This window comes from Drosophila hydei, unplaced genomic scaffold (assembly GCF_003285905.1).
Source record: "Drosophila hydei strain 15085-1641.00,03,60 unplaced genomic scaffold, DhydRS2 tig00008114-arrow-pilon, whole genome shotgun sequence".
Classification (NCBI taxonomy): Eukaryota; Metazoa; Arthropoda; class Insecta; order Diptera; family Drosophilidae; genus Drosophila; species Drosophila hydei.
The window spans coordinates 3,297,712-3,313,507 of record NW_022045827.1 but is presented as its reverse complement, the minus strand read 5'-3'; the positions used below and the strand labels follow the sequence as shown (position 1 = coordinate 3,313,507).

The 15,796-nt window shown below is 46.3% G+C and overlaps 1 protein-coding gene across 1 annotated transcript in view; it reads right to left on the bottom strand.

Moving 5' to 3' along the window:
* LOC111599039 (protein dachsous) overlaps positions 1-15,796 on the bottom strand; it is a 79,540-nt gene that overhangs the window by 16,985 nt on the left and 46,759 nt on the right. The window contains exon 3 of the mRNA XM_023314553.2: positions 1,332-2,004. Coding sequence (XP_023170321.2) covers positions 1,332-2,004 — 673 coding nt within the window. The remainder of the gene's footprint in view (positions 1-1,331; positions 2,005-15,796) is intronic.

Below are 15,796 nucleotides of genomic sequence, written 5' to 3'. Positions count from 1 at the left end.
AGAGAGAGAGAGAGAGAAAGAGGTTAAAGAAGATAACACAAATTGATGAGAAAGAATGTCAAAAAGGGGAAGCGCGGGTTCAAAGGGTTGCCAAAAAGATGCCTCATTAAAGGCAATTCAAATGCCAGCGAGGCAAACAAAGGACGCGCAATGAGTTTGCAGATGGAACAATAGAACGAAAGAATGAACGAACACTGAGCCGGGTAACAGATTGACACATGAGAGCCAGCCGAGGGGCCAGGGGCAACGGCAGCGGGAGCAATGAAAGGAAGTGCACAGCGAAAGCAGCAAATTAAAGCTCAAAATTCATTTTGCATAGCCGTTCAAGAAAAAAAGCCTGCCAACTTCAGCCAAGCCGCAGTCGCAATCGCAGTCTTTGCTTCAACTCCTCTCTCCAGCCTCAAGCCCCAGCCTTGCTTCTCCCGGCAGACAGGCACTCGAGCTCGTGTCTTGGCCTTTTGTATCAGCGAGCGAGCGAGCGATGACGAGGACGTGGAATATCGTTGATGGGTGCAGATTTCTGCCGAAATTTGCGTTTGAAGTGTTTTGCTTTGGCTTTGTTGTGCATGTGTCCTCCCCCTCCCCTCGCACTCGCCCTTGGCCTCTTCCTCTTGGCTGTGCTCCTAATTCGTTCGCCTGCTGTGGCTCTGCCTGTGTCTCTCTGCCGGCCAGTGGCCCATTTTGTTGCAAGCAAGCGCTCTGCCACTCTTTTTTTTCGCTTGTACAAATTTTATTTTAATTTTCTTTAGCTTTTTATATTGTTGACGGAGAGTATAACCATTTTCACATATTATATGTCACATATATCAGAAGAAACTCCCATGTTCTGGCTGCATATCTTACTTCAATTTATAAAGCCAAACAAGATTTGTAATAAGACTGTTAAGAAAATCTGGAGAATCTTCGTCTGTCGGAAAGTCTATCAATAATTAATGTCGTGTATAAAAGCTGCCTATAATATTGTCTAAACTATATTGTTGTATTGACTATATTTGATCTTCGCTTCTCAACCCTATACACATCAATGCAAGGGTATTAAATAGTCGCCATGCTGTTCTCTCTTGGCTCAACGATTGGAGCATTCAACCGTTGGACCATTCGATCGCCCGCTCATCCGTCCGTCCGTCCATCATATGCGCATATTTTGTTTTCCAGCTCACTGAACTAATGAATGCAATCCAATACAAAGACGTCGCGACGCTGGCCGCCAAGTTTGGAAGCCACGGTCTGACCCATGTGCAATATATATACACACAGCTTGGCCAAACGGATGAGTCTGCCCTGTGGCGAGGCCTGGCTCCAGTTGGAGTTGAGATTTGTGCGGTACTCACCGGTGTCACTGCTGGTGGCTATCACCGAGCCAACGACTGTATTGCGGGGCACATCCTCCTTTACGTAGTAGTTGTAGCGTGCCTTCTCGAAGATCGGTGGCCGTTGCATGGCATCGATGATACTGAGGAAGACGACTGCATCGGTGCTGGTGCGCAGACCACCGCCGTCCGTGGCTGAGATGTTGAGCATGTGCATCGCCTGGGTGCGCACGGACAGCATGTCCGGCCGGATGACGAAGATCTCACCGCTGGCACGATCAATGCGAAAGATGCCACCCTCATTGCCGGCCACAATGCGATATGAGACCTGGCCAAAGCTGCCCGCATCCGGATCCGTGGCAACCACAGCCACAATGGGCATGGGCGTGCCGGTGGTCTGTGCAGGTCCAGATTCACGCAGAGATACATTGTATTCGCGTGGATAGAACACAGGTCGATTGTCATTCACATCTGTAAGCTGGAGCTTGATCATGGCCGTGGTGCTTAGTCCGCCTCGATCTGTTGCCAGCACTGGGAACTCGTAGCTGTTGCGCCGCTCATAGTCCAGTTCGCCGGCAATGCAAATCTCGCCCGAGGCCGAACGCACCTCGAACTCCGTGAGATGCTTGAACCCCTCGCCGAGCGTATAGTTGACCATGGCATTCACGCCGCAATCTGGATCGCTGGCCGAGACCTGAGGGCGTAAAAAAGGAAGTCAATATAATAATGATTATTATGGTGGTTATGGTGGTTATGGTGTTGTAGTGTGGTACCGTTGCTGCCGGTTAAACGGTTGCTCTGCCAATTACAAATGAAGTTGTCAAAATTTTAATTTGATTTAAAGGCAACGGCTTAAACCCCGCACGGCTTAACTTAATTTGCAACAGTCACTGGAGCAATTTGTTCTGGTCATGCTTTGTATAGTCTCGAGACCTGCCTGGGGCTGCGGCGTATTAAGCGTATGTCAACTTAAATTTAGGTTTTTATTTTTTTGGGGCTTTCAACTCTGAATGCGGCTGCTGCTGCTGCTGGCGGCGCAGTACAGGAGCATTGACCTGGCTTTAATGGCTGCCAATTAGTTGGCATTTGCGTAATCAACATTTACATTTTACGGGCTGCACGCTGCTGGCCTACGCCACCCTAAAAATAGCCCAGCACCAGGTAGAAGGCGGGGCAGTGGGGTGACGGGGGCAGTCACAGAGTCAGCTATGGCATTTTGCCAGACGCCAACGAACAACGAGCACAAAAAATCAGCAATTAAAACTGTCATTATTTCACTTTAAATAGTGGAATCCCCCTCTGCTCGCCGCCTTCCCTCTGGAGGCTTAACAGACGACAACAAGACGGGAGCTCACAGTCCGCCTCCCTCAGAGTCTGTCTCCATCCATCCGTGTCTCTGTCTCTGTCTCAGACTCCCAGACTGATATGCATTTAAAGCGAAACGTGTCCACGTCGCGGCGACTCCTCACGTTCAATTTCTGCGCTAATTACACTTTTTGTAAGCCAAAGGCATCGAACTGTTGGGTCGCAACGGTCCGCCTGGTGAAGATCTGCTTAGATTGCTGCTCCGCTGCTCTGCTGCTCTGCTGGGCTGCTGTGCTGACTAAAGACTTTCATTAAGCTTAGTTGGCAGCCGTTTAAACCCGTTTAACCCGAGCGAAATTGTCGCCAAGCAACGACAACGACGACGACGACGACGATGTCGTCAGAGCCAACAGATTGGCAATTTTATCTGTCAACAACATGGAACTGCTGTTGAGAAACACGGCCTAAAGACAGATCCCGACGGCTGCCCTGGCGCAGCTGCTAAAGACGCCCACACGAAATAGCTGCTGGGATGAGCAGCCAACGCCTGGACCTGGCTCTGGCCATGGCCCTGGCCCTGACCAAGTGGGCTTCGCCTGGCCCTCTCCGATAACTGCCAGCAGCTGCCATCTCCTGTATCAACAGCAGCAGTAACTGAACTGTAGTGAAAGGTAAATCAAAACGGAGCATTCGCCAATTGCCAGAAATAAGTACGAAAACAATGAGACAAAATGTAGAAAGAGATCAAGAACAAAAAACATTGGGAAAGGAACAATAACAATTGACCAGCCTGAGGTAGAGAGATATTTAAAAGTCAACTTACATCCGATTGTTCCTCGGGGGGCTTTATGACTGTATCGCTTCCCTGAGAGCTTGTTTAAACAAGAGTAAAGACTGTACATATTTATACTTATATTGTAAAAAGTCAACATTCCGTTCGATAAGATATATACTTAATGGGCTTCAAAATGTCATACTCAATGCGTTAAAGATTTCGTCACCAAAATGCTTCAATACAAGAGCTAAGTAGTGATAAAAATCGAGTTCGTTGCTCAAGTCATTCGTTTTGCCTGCGCTCGCAGATACAGAAAGCGTTGTTTGTCGTCAAAACTTCTCAAGAGTTATTCATCTTTGTCAGCACGCACTTCCTCGCACACTCAGCCAAACACTTGTGCGGGGTGTGTGATTGAGTGTGTGTGTGTGTGTGCGTGAATGAGAGTGTGTGTATGTGTGTGTGCAACAGCATTCAATAACCAATTATGGGCTAACAAGGCCTCAGTTTCTTGACTTGAGCTCGAGATTCAGCACCAACTCCAACTCCAACTCCAACTCCAACTTCAACTCCAGCTGCGGCTGAGGCTATGGCTGCGGCTGGCTACTGCGACCGCTGTTGATGTATGCAAATAAGCTGTCAAAAGTAATTTCATTCAATTACCTTATTTATCGTACGAAACAACCAAAACGAAGGAGAAATTCTGTCATGGCCAAAACCAAACAGCTCGGCCTGCTCGGCAGCCATCACGAAGCTCGGCCAACAACAATGCGGTCGAGCTGCCAGTTGATTGCCCCGCTTCTTGGCTAACTGGCGTGTGAGGCTCGAGGTGCTGAGAAACTATCCGAGCAGCGCTCCCCATGCAGCCAGCCAGCCAGCCAGTCAGCCAGCCAGCCGCCCAGCCACATCCTGGGCCATCGGATCGTGGTTTGGCTTGATTAACACCTCGACCAGCTAGGCAACAAAGCAGCAGAGCAGCGGGCACTGGATGAGAGGAAGAAACATTGCATTTGGGGCTAATAGAAGGTGGCCAAATGTCGGTCGTGTCTCTGCCGCGGATTATCAAGCAGCCAGCGCGTTTGATAAGAGTCGGACATGTCTTGAGGCCCGTGGCTTACTGTAGTTGCTGAACCGTCTCGCCACTCCTCCTGTGCATCTAATGCAGCATGTGGCAGTTGCTGTTGTTGTTGTTGTTGTTGCTGTTGTTGCAGCATAGGCCAGGCAACAACGCAGCCTTGCATATTTTTATGCAATTTCCGGCAGATGTGGATGATTTACCTGCCCCATGAGTGTGCCGCAGCGCGTCTGATGAGAAATGACTACGTGCCACAGTATCAAATGCGAAGAGCGCAGGGGCAGCTGATGCCAGGTAGAGAGGGAAGAGCGAAGAGTTTAGAGTGCACAGTGCTGATTGCCAAATACTTTGAGCTTATGCGAAACCATTTGAACAACATTCATTCTGAAGTTGAATGTGAGCCGTGTCTTCTACCCATGACAACTTAGATTAAATGTTAACGGTTTCTAATAAGCTTGTCTAAGTGTTATCGATTAATCGAAGCTGCTTAAAGCATTCACAATTATAATAATCATAATTACACACATTTTTCCACACAAATGTAAATAAGACATTTGAAATATTGTGAAATATCGCCGAAATTCGTGCCTAACTCTGACTCATTTGGCTTAGATACAAAGCTTTAATCTCCTGTCTCGTGCCTCGTGTCTCTTGTCTCGGTCGACCATTAGCATACCCTACTTATGGATCAATCAAGAGTCTCAAGCCAAGCTATCAAGCTACGCTGTAATCCAATCTCCCTGGCACACATTGCAATGGGGGCAATGAAAGTGTTTGCTGGCTTGACTATTGCTGCTGCCGCTGCTGCTGTTGCTTGTGTGGTTTGGCGGTTGCGTGGGTGGCAGCTGTGCTGCGCGAAACATGTTGTGTGCAGAAAGCGTGCAATTGTATCGATTGCTAAGGTTGACCAGCTGAAATCGAATTAGCTTATAAAAAATATGAGAGCGCTGGCCCCCCTCGTACCGCATGCGGCATGCCACAGTTGGAGGCCTGCGCTGGCTGCGTCGTGTGAAGATTTCACACTATTACATTGATTAGTCACGGGTCCCCGTGTCTTGAGTTCCCAGTTTCCAATACCAATTGCCAGGCTCAGTCTTGAAATTTCCGCTATGTCTGCATTTGCTTGTTCTGCTTTTTTTGCCGCGTCTCCTGCTGCTGCGGCTGTGACTGCTGTTGTTGTTGCTTTTTCTTCTTCTTCTACATGCCACCTGATTTATGTTGACGCCTTATCAGCGCCTCTCAATATTTATTGCAATTTTTAGAAATTATTTTTTTAAAAATTCAACGCGTTCGGCACCCTTTAGCCGAACCGCAAGATTTATATGTGAGCAGATGTGAGACTTTGATGAAGAGTTGCTCTCTCTCCCTCTCACACACACACACACAACTATCCCTGTGTGTGTGTGGTTATTTGCGATTGCAATTTAAAAGTTGAACCACATCCAACATTCACATTCACAAAGTTGTGTTCTTTGTCGCTGCTTCGGTGAGTCGCAAACACCGAAAAGCAATTCTAACAGTTGTTGGCAGCGCACCACCGCACCAACAGCCCCGCCACGCAGCTTGTCGTGTTATTAACAATTTTTAATTTTCCGGTATAGATTTCTGAGCCACAAGTGCGACGATGCGACGTGTCTTCAGACTTGACTCTGAGTCCTCTCTCTATGTTTGCTCCACCTTGTCGCCGGCTGTGGCCGATGCTGCGGCTGCGGCTGCGGCTGCGGCTGCGCCTGCTCTGACTGTGGTTGTGACTGTGGCTGAGGCTGCGGCTGCGGCCGTGGCCCGGAGACTGGTTGCATCATCAAAATGCATCTAACAAGGTTGTTAGGTGTTAAATAAGTGTGCTTAAAAATTTATCTTGTACATTTTCCTCCATTTGATTTATGTTTTGCGCGCCCCAACCAAAGAAGTCAAATGAGTCGGCGGCGCTGTGGTGTGGTGCAGCGGTGCTGTGGTGGTGCAACGTTAGTTTTTTTTAATGTTAGTCAGCAATGGAGACGGGCACTTGGGCACTTGGTGGTGCTGGTGTGGCAGCTGTTGCAGCTGTCTGGCCACGGCCACGTTTCAACTTTGAGCCAGTCGCCTTTCGCTCAACGTGCCAGCAAACAAACTTTTGCTTTCGCCACAAAAACAAAGATCCGATCCCCAGCACCGAGTCTAACTCCATTTTGGACTCATTGGGCGCCCACTGCCATCTATTGATAAATCAAAATTCCAATACATGCGTGCCAAGCAGCGGGGCGAGGCGGTGCAAGATTTGCATTTGGCCGCCAGCTCCGAGCTGGACGTGGAGCTGAACCTGGAGCCTGTGGCTGGACTTGACTGTGACTGCAACAACAACAACAGCAACAACAATTGCAACGCCAAATGGCCAAAAACATGCGAAGCCCAACTGTAAGACAAGGTAACTAAGTATGCAAACGCTCACTCAATGCTCAGCATGGCCAACAACAACAACAGGCGCAAAAAACCTCAACCTCAGCCACTGCCACTGCCACAACGAACGTCACAACCACCGCGAATGCGTTTCTTGTGTTTGGCTAAAAAATGCCTTTTTGCTGTTCCTCTCGCTGCTGTTGTTGTTGGCAGTTGCAGCTGCCACCCGCCGTCGTCTGTCCGGACTCGACCAAAAACAAAAATCTTGGCTTAGATGATGGATCGTTGCATAAACTCGTGAACGTTGCCAGCTCCACGGAATGCGCACGTCCTCACGTCGCTTAGAAATGTGCGTCGTCGTCGCAGTTCTTCAATTGTCGGCCAAAGGCAGGCGGAGAGAAAGCCAAGGCTAAAGTCAACGTATTCAAAGTGTTTGTGACAAAGTTTTAGGATTAGAAGCACATAGAGAGGAGTAATGTCGTGCTGCGTGACACGACACCAACAAATGTTGTGTGACCGTAGCGAAACTCGTGCGTGTTAAGCTGGAGACTGCAGACTAAGAAATCTTAATTATACCTAAGGTTAACTTAACATATTCTTCCAAGAATTCCATGTCAGCATCTGCGTATTTCATTGATAAGAAAAATCATTTCGATCTAACTCGATTCACTTCTCAGCTATCAACGGCTCAAGCCCACAAAAATAAAAAACTTGTCAAATTCCTATAGCGCGCTCCTCTCTAGGTCCAGCCCAGCTCAAATGAAGCTACCTTATCGATAAGGAGTCATTCCTCTCATTAAGCTGCAGTTCCTCTCGCATTCAGCGCTAATTAAGTTGGATGCACGCTTCACGGACTTCAACTCGTCCTAGATGCTCGCATCTTTCCGCAGCCTGCACAGCCCACGCGGCGCGCATTGCCTAATGAAATCAAGAGCAACAGGAAGTGATGTGGTCATGGCGCAAATCAGCAGCAGAGTCGCAAATGATGCGGGTGCCCAGCCTCGCTGAGTCAGTGGGAGAACCAGAGGCTGCATATGTCGTCTGACTGCCACAAAAAAAATAAATAAATAAATAAAAGAAAAAAAGCATTCTAATTGGCAGGCAGCGTGGGGCCACAGGCCAAGAAAAATCTGATTTTGACATGGCGCCCGCTTCTGTTGTTGCTGTTGTGGCTGCTGTTGCGGCTGCAGTAACGGGTAGCTGGCAGTTTTTGAGCCTGAGAGCTGGAAGCTGAAAGCTGGAAGCTGGGAGTGTTCACTAACTGGAGCAGCAATTAATCAAACAATTTTAAATGTTGCTTGGACAACATCAATTAAAGTGTTGTGCGAAATTAATAAAGTAAACTGTCATAGAGGAGAGCAAGTGATTATATGATAGATACCCTCTAGCCAGATGTTAGATGCCTTATTATTATAACTTAAACGATGGGTCTGCTGAAAATCGATATTTATTTATTGGACAATGTGCAAGAAATTACTTTATAACTGTACATAAAACTAGAATTGATGCAGACAATATGAAATTGTCTTTCAAAACATCATAGGGTTATCGATAAAAGCTCATGCCTTGAATATATTAAATTTAGTATTCTTATGTAAGAGATTAAAAGCTCGTATGCTCAAGTATAGTTTTGCTGATTATATTATTAAAAATTTCGATTGTTTTTTGCATATATACGTAGAGGGTATTATGGCTGCTTTCTCATCATCTTAGCCTAACAATTTTATATTTGTATGCTCGAACTGCTTTCGCGTTTGTCACATGGCAATTTGCTTCCGCCCAAAAAAAAAAGAAAATAAACAAACAGCCAAAAAACAACGAACAGCGAACAACTTATGCGTTGTCGCATTGCCAGTTGTTGTGCGATTTATCGATTGTGCCAGCAACAACAACAACAACAACAACAGCAGCAATAGCAACATCAACTGAAAACAGTTACAAAGTCTGGGAAACTGCGTTCACTGGGCTTTCCTGCACATCTCTCATGCAGTGACAACAGCAACAACAAGCGCAGAAACGAAAACAACAACAACAACAGCAACGACAACCACGTTGTTCAATTTTCCTGTTAGGTTTTAATAAAGCACCTTTTTTTAATGGCCAGCATTTGCGGTTGTTGTTTGACTTTCGCCTTTTCCACAATCCGCAAAAGTCGCACCAAAAATTGTAAAACTAGGAAATTGTTCAATGAGTTTCAAGCGGTTGTTGTTGTCGCCGAGTGGCTGGCAAGTGCCTAGCGCTGCGAACTGACCATAACTGCCAGTTGCATCTCCATCTGCAATTGTGTGTCTCCAGTTGACTTCTCTTCGCCTCACTCTTTCTCTGGCTCCATCTACGCCGAACTGGAGCAACTGGGCCACACAGTGCGCCGAGAGCGAGCAGCTGGCACAGTTAGCCTGATCCACTGCTATCCAGCGTTTATATCGGGCCTTTAACTAAAAGGCTTGCGATAAAAATCACAGCAGCCCTTCCACAACAACTGCCATCCAGCACACAGTTTCAATTCGGAGCTAGGCTTGGAGTCGCTGCAACCACGCATTCAATTTCGTCCGCCCACGTGATTCCATGTTTCGATCGTCGATCGCTGATCGCTGATCGTTCTCTAGGCCAATAACAATCACAGCCAGAGTTTGTGTTTTGGATATTTGCATAAATTGTGCTAGCAGCCACAAAAAGTGGAACTCCAAGTCCCAATATCCAATACCAGACCCGCAGCCACAGTCACAGCCAAAGCCAAAGCCTTAGACTCACTCAGCCTCAGCCAATCTCAAGCCGAATTCCCCTGTTGCCCAGTTCTAGTTGCAGCCGCCGCCTGGCGAGCGAAAAATTGCAAATTGAAAATGTGAAGAAGAGCGCATAAATTTATTGAGATTGTGTAAATATTTGCGCAGCATCATATGGCCGCAAAAAAAAAAAGGCTCCCGGAAATTGGATGCTAGGCTCTATAAATCAGACAGCTAAACGAGAATTTGCCAAAAAACAAAAATTTAAATAACAAAAAGTCCCAAAGAGCATTTTTGACTCAAAACAAACAAAGTTGCAAAAAGCTTGAGTTCAAAAAAAATATATATATATTCGTGTTAAGAATATATTGCATATTATGAATTGTGAGCAACATGTTAACGTAAATGTTTATCTAAGAGAAAATTTTTCGTTTTTACCCAAATTTATTTCTCGAATGTTAACAACTTAGATCTGTGTACATGCACAATTGATATCTTATAGTGTCTGTATGGTCTCATAAATAAGACAGCTCTTTGTAGCTTTTTATTTCATTGTCGCTGACTTTGGTCACTTTCGATTTGGGATTTGAGTTTGAGTTTGAGTTGTGGCTGGAATTGGAGTCGGATTCGGTTACAGTTTCGGTTTCATTCGCCTTGCCATCGCTGGCTGATAAATGTGCGCAATGGCACGTAAAGTGGACAAGTCTGGAGCTGGCAAGTGGTTAACTCTAACGGTACTAGGCAGGCAGGCGTACCAGACAGCCGTGGGGTGGGGTGGGGCAAGCAAGCGAACAACCGAGCAATCCATAAGTTAATCAAAAGTTCAAGTTTTTGCCAACCGACTCGTTGTTTTTCTGCAAATTTGAATTTGCGTAATTTAAAGCAATTCCTGTTATTTGGCGACGCACCCACACGCCCGCGCACCCCTTTAATGCATACAAGTGTTGTGCCAGCCGGCAGCCAGCGGGCCAATAGTCGCATAAATCAAACCACAAAGTGGTTGCAGCCCGGAAAGCCAAAGAGCCCAAAAACTTGGCTGTGTGGAACGCATGTGGATTGCAAGTGGAGCGTGGCCAAACGATTTATGCGATTTTAAATATCGATTTTGTTGATTTTTGCGAGCTTTTTAGCCTGGCAGGTGGTGGGTCGTTATTCGAGTGGTGCCTGCGAGCCAGGCCAACCGATAACCGTCGCAGCCAAATTAATTATGAGTGTGTTTGACCCTCCCCCTGCACCCAATTCCAGCCTCTCAGCGAAGCCAAATTCAATTTTCACTTTCAGCTCCGGTGTTGGCCGCAAGTGTTTTTCAATGTTTGGCCTGAAATATTTGTAGCCATTAGCCAAGCGCACTTTTTCACTGCTAAAAGCATTATGCAAACAATCTGCAATTAAGTTGTACCCCACACACCCCGCACCAACTCGGCTAGTCTAGTTTATGCTGGCTCCTGTGATTTATCTAAGTGCCAGACAGTGGGCGTCAGGCGGGGCGTGTGTTAATTATGCACTAACAATGACAAATGCCCGTCAGGTTAGCTAATCAGTTCGATTTGCTAGGCGCGAGAGTTCAATGGACGCCCTCAGCCCCCCCCGCCAAGCCTTCCCTCATAGACTGACCACTGAGAAACCATGGAACAGCTTCGCATTCCTTTCCATTGAGGCCCAAACCGCAATAGCAGCAGCGAATTAAACCGCAAATATCAATTTTATTGTCTGGCCAGGGCAGAAGCAACGGCTACGACTGAAACCGCAAAAAGTACAGATAGACTCGGGTCCAGCGGCAGAAACCTAATCAAAAAACAGCTTCTCATCTTCCTGATGCGATTTGTTCCGACCACAGGAACAAATGACAGCGATAATGAAAATGTAAGATCACAAGTTGGCAGGCAGCCTACTCGATTTCCATTGCACAGATCACTTTCACTCGCATCTAGTCATGAGCATTGCTATCGTCATAATGCTGTGACTTTTGATAGACCGCAATTTATGGCTGACTTTAGCGAACTATGTGAGCGTACAACTGTGTGTGTGTACAACTGTCTGCCTAGCGCAACATTTGCGACGTACAATAATTTTTGGCTGCTGCACAGCACAGCTGCTGCTGGCGGGCATAAATTGGTTTGGGCTTTATATTAATGCAAATATCTGTTGGGGTCTCTGCGTTGGCGACCCCCCGCCAGCACCAGCACCAGCACCAGTCTCTCAGCCTTCCATTGGCGATTGCTGCGCCGATTGTCTGTCCTGGCCAGTGCGCAACATGTATATAAGTGCAATATTTTTATACCCTATATAAATCAAATTGATAGTTAGGGTATGTTTGAGTGTGGAAATATCTTAACCCGGAACATTCACTGTACGTAAATATATAGACATAATTCGTGGTAGATGACTCGTATACGATTTGAAATGACACTTGATAATTAATTACAGGGTAGCTGCAATTCGAGCATGTCCCACTTTAGCATTTTCATTGGTTTTCTTTTATTTTGGCGCTGTAGTTGGGTGCCTTCCGTTAGCTTCCAGAGCTGAGCGCTTGTTACAAACGAGTTACAAACACCTGTCATTACTATGGCAAATGGTGGTGCATATTGCTGTGGTGCATATTGCTGCCATAGACGGGGCGCAATGACTCTGCTGCTGCTGCCCAGACTGGGCCGCGTCTGACACTCAGAATTGCATAAGTTCGTCGCGTTCGTCGTTTTTATTGTGCCGTTGTTTATGAAAATGATAAGCAGACGCGATTTATGACCAGCAGCAACATACAACTACAACAACAACAACAAGCGACAACAATTGGCAAAACAACGCGCGACTTTTTAATTGGGACGCGCTCCATTGTGGTTGCAGTGGGTGTGTAGATTGTATGCGGAGCATGGGGGCCAAAGTTGGCCACGTATTGCAAATTATGGGAACTAAAACAAAAGACTTAGGCAACGAACCTGCGCGTGCACTTCCATTGACCATTAAACTGCCGACCAACGAGCTGCTTATGCAATGTCCCGAAACTCGTTGCGCCTAATGACGGAAATATAATGCGTTTGGCCGCTCCAAGCTGCACCACTCTCGCACCACTCACTAAGCTTATCGCATGCCATTTTAATAAACCATTTTTTCAATTAGCCTCCTCGTCGAGGGAAGCGCTCGCACAAAAAGCGAGCAAATCCGATGCAAAAATGCGCATAGTTTAGGCCAAAAGCCAGCCAGCCAGCCAGCCAGCTAACAGCTGCAACTGGGGCAAGTGGGCCATCGACGACGACCACGACGACGACGTCGCGGTGGCCTAATAGAAAAGCCAACAAGTTGACTTGGCGGACTGCCTGACTGTCCGACTGCTGGTTGCCCGGTTCAACCAGTCTCTCTCGCTCTGTTGCATGCACCGCCAAATGGATGTGGAGTCCGAGCGTCGAGCTGTTGTCCAAGTTATGAAGACACAGCCAAATAGTTTTTGACAGTTTCCAATTGGCCGCGAAATTATGTCGCTGCTCACGGTGGCCCGCAGCCTCATCATCGTCAACAGCAACATCATCATGATGATGCTGATTATCATCAACATTGTCATGGTGATACAGTCACTGTCTTAGACGTGGACACGCACACATCAAGTTGACAACTTCAGTGAACGGCTCAGTTTGTGCAATGCGACTGACAGCTTCGAAGTTAGAGTTCGCATGACAAACAATGCTGCTTTCGATACAAAACAAAGAGAATAGATATGTTATGAATAGCTTATGGAAATAATATCTAATGAATAACACGTTGCTATTAGCAATATTAGTTCATAACTGCTCTAGGTGAAACCAGTTTAGCAAAAAGTTTTATGGACAACTTTTGAGCTATTGATAAGTTAACTTGCCCAACGATGAAAGTTGCAGCATTTGAAATCTGTGAAGCGACTTTTCAAAATCATACTTTCATTCAAAGCAAGCGTTAAGCACCTGCGACACCCCTTGATAATCGGACAACTGGTCATTTGCAGGATCTCGGCAGCTGATGGACACTAATTGATCATCGAAATAGCTAAATGACTTTTGGTATTTGGAAAGTTTCGCAGCACAGTAAATGCAAGTCAAAAACGCTTAAGAAAATCAATGCAGTGCTCATAAGCGGCACGCATGAGGGGGCGGGGAGTATTAGACCGTTTGACCGTCTTTTACGAGCCGGGAACAAAACTTTTTTGTTAAACTTTCAATTAAAGTTTTTCTTATTGTACAATAATCGACTTTCTATTTGCTAGTTGTAGCTGGCTACTTCTCGGTCCAGGAAAATGAGGGGGAAAGGTGGGCAGAGGCAGTCAATGCAAATGGTATTTGATTGCTCAACTTTTGGCGGCCCAAAAAAAACAAAAAAAGTCAAATAAAAACAAACCTCGCAATCTCCCAGTGCAGCGTTTTGTGTGCCAATTTTGGTCAGCGATGCGTGACTTTGTCGATGTCGTGTTTGTTGTTTTTGTACGGGCGGTAGGCGGTGTAGGCGGCCACGGAGGCGGGTCAGTACACAGCGGTAACTGCGGCGACTGCTGCTGCCAGTCAGAGATGCCAAAATGCCAAAAGAGCCACAAAGACTATAAAACAAATTTGGTCAAGCCAAAAAGGAAGCCTTTTTTGAAGTGATTTATGCTAATTACGAGCAGCAGCAGCAGCAACCCACAAGCGACAGCAACAACAGCAACTGCAACTGCAACGGCAACGGCAACGGCAACAGTAACAGCAACAGTTGCTACAGCTACAGGAAAGGGCGTTTAGCAAACAATTTTCCGACTGGCAGTGCCTGCACGTGTGGGAAACTCTCTGCTCTAACCCAAACACACACATATGTACACATATGCATGCTCGAAAAATATATATATCGTATCGGTCGTATATGTTCGTTATATATAGAAAAGTAATTTATTTAGTGACACGCCCACCAGCGATATAAGCGAAATAATCTTAGTTTTTCTTGGCGCTGGCACAGGTACTGGGCAACTGCCAACTGGCAACTGGCAACCGGCCTGGTCTGAAGTGGTCACAATATATAATTAAAATCAAAAAGGCCAGATGTTGCCAGCGCTGGGCTTGCAGCGAAGCGTAAAACAGTCAATGATAGCAGCAGCAGCAGCAGCAGTCGCAGCAGCAACAAGGCATGCCGGCAAAAAATGAGAATCAACGCAACGATCGATAGAATAGAATGTGGCAACAACAAGTAAGAGTGATCTAGTCGAGAGTAAAGTACTAAGAAATACCCTGCAAAGGGTTTTCAGAAACTGCGGCTGGAAAGAAATCCATATGAATTTATATAAATAGATAAGGATATAAAATAAATTAAAAGCTGGTCATGGTAGTCCGGATATATTTCTATACACTTTGAAGTTATCTGCAAAATATGTTTCATAAAAATGCTCTATATAAGCCCCAAAATACGCTTTCTTAACGCACTTTCAATAGCTGCAGGGTATTAGCAACAACTGGCTTAAACAAAGAACTTAAAATGGAACGCGAGCGCGGAGCTTGGAGCTTGGAGCTTGAAATGTGCAATGAGATTGAAAAGGGCGCAGATTGCCCAGTTATTAGCTAAGCTGAGAGTTCAGGCCAGAGCGTCTGGGGGCGGGGGGCAGCCAGCAAGCGGCATAGCCTGCTATTAAAGCAATAAGTTGGACAACGAAAATTGCACATTGAGTAACGAAGAGTGCTAGGAAAATGAAATGAGCCAATGGCAGCGAAGGGAAGCAAGACACGGAACTGGCATGAGCACGGAATGCTGGATTGAGTGGCTGGCGAATGGCGAGTGCGTCACCGCGGCAATCCCGACCTGCCTGTGCGTGTGCGTGTAAGCCAAGTTGAGAGCCATAAAGCCGAGTTATGTGGTAATGATGGCAACAAATGGCCAGAATGCATCGGAGCCACGCATAAAGCATGTGCGGCCACCTCTGGCCAAATTACTGTACTTGCAATTGATGGCCAGCAGCCGTGTAATGGTCAGCGATCAGCCAAACAAAGAGCAGACTGCCAACTGAACAGGCAAAAGAGATATCAGTTAACTGTCGATAGGCACCTGTAGAAAGTGTTGGCAGCAGGTGCAACTCGGCCAAGTCAAAAGCAAACAATTATTCAAGCCAGAAGATCAACAAAAACTATATATGCTGGTTGAGCTCTACTATACTGATCGATAAACAAAAAACTGCTTTACTTAACGGCGAGTTTTATCAAAAATGATTGTTAAAAGTTTATTTGAATTGATCGATAATATATGGAATACTTGA